General features: G+C 39.1%; 1 protein-coding gene across 1 annotated transcript; it reads left to right on the top strand.

Annotated features, from left to right (window-relative positions):
- Positions 1-5: 5 nt before the first annotated feature.
- Positions 6-5,902, top strand: LOC113222728 (protocadherin alpha-4-like; the record flags this gene model as incomplete). Its single annotated transcript, XM_026452349.1, is given in 3 exon segments — positions 6-731; positions 733-854; positions 5,656-5,902. Coding segments are annotated over 3 exon segments (1,095 nt in total), but the record flags the coding sequence as incomplete, so codon positions are not given.
- Between the last annotated feature and the right edge of the window lie 15 nt (positions 5,903-5,917).

The raw sequence follows: 5,917 nt of genomic DNA, 5'->3' as shown, positions 1-5,917 counted from the left end.
GCGGCAAGGTGTACGCGCTGCAGCCGCTGGACCACGAGGAGCTGGAGCTGCTGCAGTTCCAAGTGAGCGCGCGCGACGCGGGCGTGCCGCCTCTGGGTAGCAACGTTACGCTGCAGGTGTTCGTGCTGGACGAGAACGACAACGCGCCGGCGCTGCTGGCACCTCAGATGAGGGGCACTGATGGCGCAGTGAGCGAACTGGTGCTGCGGTCGGTGGGCGCCGGCGTGGTGGTGGGGAAGGTGCGCGCAGTGGACGCCGACTCAGGCTACAACGCGTGGCTTTCATACGAGGTGCAGCCAGAAACGGTCAGCGCGCGCATCCCGTTCCGCGTGGGGTTGTACACTGGCGAGATCAGCACGACACGAGCCCTAGATGAGACGGACGCACCGCGCCACCGCCTACTGGTGCTGGTGAAAGACCACGGGGAGCCAGCGCTGACAGCCACGGCCACTGTGCTGGTGTCGCTGGTGGACAGCGGCCAGGCGCCAAAGGCATCGTCGCGGGCGTCAGTGGGCGCCACGGGCCCCGAGGTGACGCTGGTGGATGTCAACGTGTACCTGATCATCGCCATCTGCGCCGTGTCCAGCCTGTTGGTCCTCACGCTGCTGCTGTACACTGCGCTGCGATGCTCCGCGCTGCCCACCGAGGGAGAGTGCACGCTGGGCAAGCCTACGCTGGTGTGTTCCAGCGAGGTGGGGAGTTGGTCGTACTCGCAGCAGAGGAGGCAGAGGGTGTGCTCTGGGGAGGGTCCACCGAAGACCGACCTCATGGCTTTCAGCCCGGGCCTTTCTCCTTGTGCTGGATCTACAGAGCGAATGGGAGAACCCTCTGCTTCTTCAGATTTATCTGGGAAGGTGGGTTGTTCTAGCATTTTATTTATTTATATAATTATTTATTTTTTCTTGAAAGATATTTTCAATTACTCCCAGGGGCCATTCAAATAGTTTTATTCATTTTTCTAGAAATCCAGCAGATTTTTTTCTTATAAAGTAAACCCCTTAATATTGGAGCCGACTTTGTCTTGACTTCTAGTGAGAATTATAAATCGTATATTAAATAGATATTTATTGGGTGCTGAATCGATTTTATTTAAATTTGTGATTAAAATGACATTGAATTTCTGATGCTATGCTGCCATAACACTTGAAAACCAATTTAGCTGTTAGTCATTCATTAAACATTAACATCACTATCATTTATTTATTTCTAAATGATGCATAGTATTTTAATCTACTTTTATTGTTTATAAGAAACCCAAGCAAAATATATAGCAATTGTTACCTTGTTAAGTTTGTAGTTCTCTACATTTCTCTGGACGGAGACTGTGTTAACATCTGATTGTTCAGCATCCCTCAGTATCTATCATTTTGATAAGAAACTTCCCCTAAACTTTAGAGAACGGTTGCTCCACTTTAGGAATCAAATTATGTCAATAAATGTTATAAACACAGCCTTCATTTCAACTTGTATAAAACATGTTTTTAAATGCCTGACAATGTAGATAATTCGGGAAATGTTGACTGAAATTTTGTCTACACTTAGAAAGTTTTTTGAAATTCTGTTTACAGAAATTGGAGAAAATACTTTTTTAACAAATGTTTTCTTTCTTCAGGAAGACATTCTCCTTTTAATTGAAATTTTCTCCATTTAGTGATAAAATGATCAGCCATGTAAAGATTCAAAATTTTGGGTTCTTTTGAAATTCATAGTCTATGACTTAAAACATTACCCTTATCAGTTTAGATGAGAATTAACTTTTTCTGTTAGTAATCCATAAGACAGAAATCCGGTTTAAAAAAAAAACTCTTTTTCTCCTCTCAGCTCATTTGTAACACAAGGCAGAAATCTGGATATGAGATTTGCCTCTTTAATGTCACTACCTGTTATATTTCCTGAATTGTAGTATGTGACTTTCAAAATGGTGGTTTTCTACACTCTATCTTTAGTGCAAGCTATTTGTTTGTTTTCTAATTTACGGTTTTAAAAATTTCACCTGTTGAGTTTTTGTTATGTGGTTTATATTTTTCTTTCTCTTTCAGCTATTTTATTTAATATTATGTCAGATATTTTACAAGGTATTACTTAATTAAAAACTTAGTGGAGAAAGATCAGAATGGCCTTGAGAATAGAGCCACAATAATAACTATGAAAATGCAAGTAACATTTATTTAAATCAAAATATTTTAATTTTTAAATTTTCTCTTAAAACACACATTTGGAATATGCTACAATATTACATGTTTTTTGTCTTTCTTTTTCTTTCTTTTTTTTTTTTTCTGAGACGGAGTCTTTTTCTACCACCCAGGCTGGTGGGCAGTGGCATGATCTCCGCTCACTGCAACCTCTGCCTCCTGGGTTCAGGCAATTCTCCTGCCTCAGCCTCCTGAGTAGCTGGGATTACAGGCATGTGCCACCATGCCTGGGTAATTTTTGTATTTTTAGTAGAGATGGGGTTTCATCATGTTGGCCAGGCTGGTCTCGAACTCCTGACCTTGTGATCTTCCCACCTCGGCCTCCCAAAGTGCTGGGATTAAAGGTGTGAGTCACCGTGCCCAGTTTTTTTTTTGGTCATTTTCTTTCAAAACTTGAATGGTCTCTGAGCTCCTGTCATTAAGCCTATCTACATCTGTCTATCAGCACAACTCACCTTGAATAGAGGCTTATACTTTCAAGTATCTTTGTCTTTGCACATTTTTCAAGTTTCATGTGTCATTTAAACTTGGGCCCAGGTATTTGATTATTTGATGTGAATAGAGGGAGGCTACAGATGTCATTTGTCCCCCGCCCTAAGTCCTCCGGTCTCCTTAGAGCTAGTACTTACTAAGCATTTACTATGTCATCAATAATCATAAAATGTATTCTTTATTATTGATGGCTGTGTTGACGGAATTGGTAATTTAGTCCTTCATATTAATCTCTATTCTCTCTCAGAGTATAAGCTCTCATCATACGCAAATTCTCAGAAGGGCTGTGAACACCTTAGTAATAAATTTATCTTTTGAGGTCATTAGCAAACATGAACTCACTGGGATCCAGAGAATGTAAAATTCAAAACAGGCTGTCAAGTTCAAAACAGAGAGGTGAGAGTAGAACAGACACTTCCCTATTTTGCCCAATAGCTCTCTTTATATGCATCTGTAGTTAACATTCCTCAATTCAAGTCAGAATCATGAAACAATAATGAAGCTCCTCCTATGCCAGCTCTTTTCAAGTTGTAATTACTATATAGGGAAAACTAAGTTATCACCCAATATCTTAGACAATTTGAGAGCAAAGGGGGTGCTGTAAGTAAGTATACAAGATCACAGACCTAAACTGAGCCTGTTCCAGACAAATTGGGGCCTATGGTCAACCTATCCTTAGACCTGCTAATGCTACTGCATTAGCAGCACCTAAGTCCTCATTGAATGTTCTGGTTTAAGACCACCTCAGAAACTCTGAAATGGGTAGTATGAGCAAATTTTCATTTTAAAGCACACCTGAGATGATTCTCGTACAACTGAAATTTTAGATCCGTAGCCCTATTTAATACTTGATGTGCAAGTTTCTGTAATCTAAAAAGATGTGGTGGCCTGACACCCGTAATCCCAACATTTTGGGCGGCCAAGGTGGGAGGGTCCCTTGAGCCCAGCAGTTTGAGACCAATGTAGTGAGACCAATGTTAGTCTCCACCAAAAAAAAAAAAAAAATTAGCTGGGCATAGTGGCACACATCTGTAGTCCCAACTACTCAGGAGGCTGAGGTTGGAGAATCGCTTGAGCCTGGGGCATTGAGGCTGCAGTGAACTGTGATGACACCACTGCACTTCAGCCTGGGTGACAGCAAGATTCTGTCTTAAAAAAATAAAATAAAATAAAAAGAGTAATTTAACTACTCCCTACTTTTTATTCAATGTTAGACATCTACATTGGGATATTTATATTATTACTTGGTATAAAATGTACATTAGTAGAAATTGAGTTTAGTTTTTATTATTTTGTGTGTAGAGATGATTGATCAATGGCAAACTTATTTTACACTCCAGATTGCTAAAACAAACGTTGGTATTTTGATACGTAGCTCATTACATTTTAATTCAAGGTTTATAAAAAAGTAATCTCTAAAATCAGAATTTGAAGGAATTTTGATGCAAGAGGCATTCCAAAGGAGTAGAGAAGTATAGAAACAGAATTTAGTAGGACATGTAAACTGATGGATTAAGTGACACCCATTTCTGTCAGTTTTCTTATTTATAAATATTGTTGCTCTGTCATTCAGATTTTAATAAAAAAGTTTAAAGTTATTGACACATTTAAAAATATTCTTTAGAAAAGCCAAAACATCATTAAATAAAATAAATTAACCCTTGTGTAGGACGAAAATTTCTGTTATTCAGTTTTCCTTTCTTGGAAAGATAGAAAACCCAAGTTTTTTCAGCAGCACAGATATATTACATTTTCATTCCTGAATATTTGATTTCAAGAACTTTGAGAGAGAAAAAATATTTTTACCGCAAATGGTAATGAAAAACTTCATTGACATTGATAAAATTATTAGATACATTTCAGAACTGTGTCTTTTGAGCATTTGAAAAGTATAAATATAACAGGGTTGAAAGCATTTGTCTCTGAAAGCAGAAATAATAAATTTGTTAATTACTTTATTTAGAATTATAATTAAGATTCTTTTTGCCCATATAAGATATTATAAAATGAAACTTCTCCTTGTATAAAGGATTTTTCTGTAACAGTACTTTTCTGTTTTCTTAAATACGGAAACCACCCCTCTCAGCCTGTGCAGTAGCAATAATTAAGGCATTCTATAGGTAATAATTTTGCCTGATGAGCCAAATTTAGTATTGAACCTCATGAAAACAACTGTGGCCAAATTGAGGCCTGAGAATAGTTTCCATTTATGAATCATTCACTCTCCTTAAGGTACTACTGCAAGCACTTAATATATTATAATTCACACAACCACCATATTAGTATTAGGCCAAAGTTATAAAATTGGAACATGGAGCAGAAAGAGGTTAAATGATTTTCCCAAGTCATGTGGCTAGCGAGTAGGATAACAGGAATCTAAATGAGAAATGTCCGATGTTGAAGCTAATGATCTCTAAATTCTAGTGATGACTAGATCTTCGGAGTTATAAACACCTCACAGATAGTTGATGCTTGACATTAGTGTCTAAACAAACTTTATTAAATCTCAAAATAATGAGAAAGAGAAGTAAGTTAAGTGTCAGAACTTAAAGGGAATTAAACTTATCATTTAATAAACTATTAGTATACTCAGTAGTATGCAAATATTAAGGGCATTTTGAAATTCAGCTATTTATAATCGTGGTTAGGGAAGAAATCACTACTCTGAGATTCTACATTTAAGAAAACATTGCACGTGGGATCAACATTTATTATTATTAACTATAAAGAGACGTAATGTGAGGCTTTGAAAATCCGTAGACATAAAAATACATTAAAAAAAGAATTAACATACGAATGAAAGAAAAGTTGTGAACTCATGGACTTGTACTTACACCTAAAGCCACCGGATGTCGCTGTGGTCCACAAAATAGCTTTTAGTACAAAGGCATCTGCCAGTTTCTCAAGGACTAGGAAGTAGCTTCATTCTGAGAGCTCAGCCATTTTGATAAAAAATAGATGTAAGAAATAGGACAGAAAATGTCAGATCGTATGTGCATTCTATACCGCTGATTCGTCGATTTGTAAAACAAGAGAAGCATAAGATGGTTTCCAGATGTAGCTGCCTGGGGGTCCAGTGTCCGCTGCTCTCGCTTCTTCTCCTCGCAGCCTGGGAAGTGGGGAGCGGCCAGCTCCACTACTCCGTCTACGAGGAGGCCAAACACGGCTCCTTCGTGGGCCGTATCACGCAGGACCTGGGGCTGGAGCTGGCGGAGCTGGTGCCGCGCCTGTTC

Source organism: Piliocolobus tephrosceles, unplaced genomic scaffold (genome assembly GCF_002776525.5).
Source record: "Piliocolobus tephrosceles isolate RC106 unplaced genomic scaffold, ASM277652v3 unscaffolded_34053, whole genome shotgun sequence".
NCBI classification, from domain to species: Eukaryota; Metazoa; Chordata; class Mammalia; order Primates; family Cercopithecidae; genus Piliocolobus; species Piliocolobus tephrosceles.
This window is presented reverse-complemented; position numbering and strand designations above follow the sequence as displayed.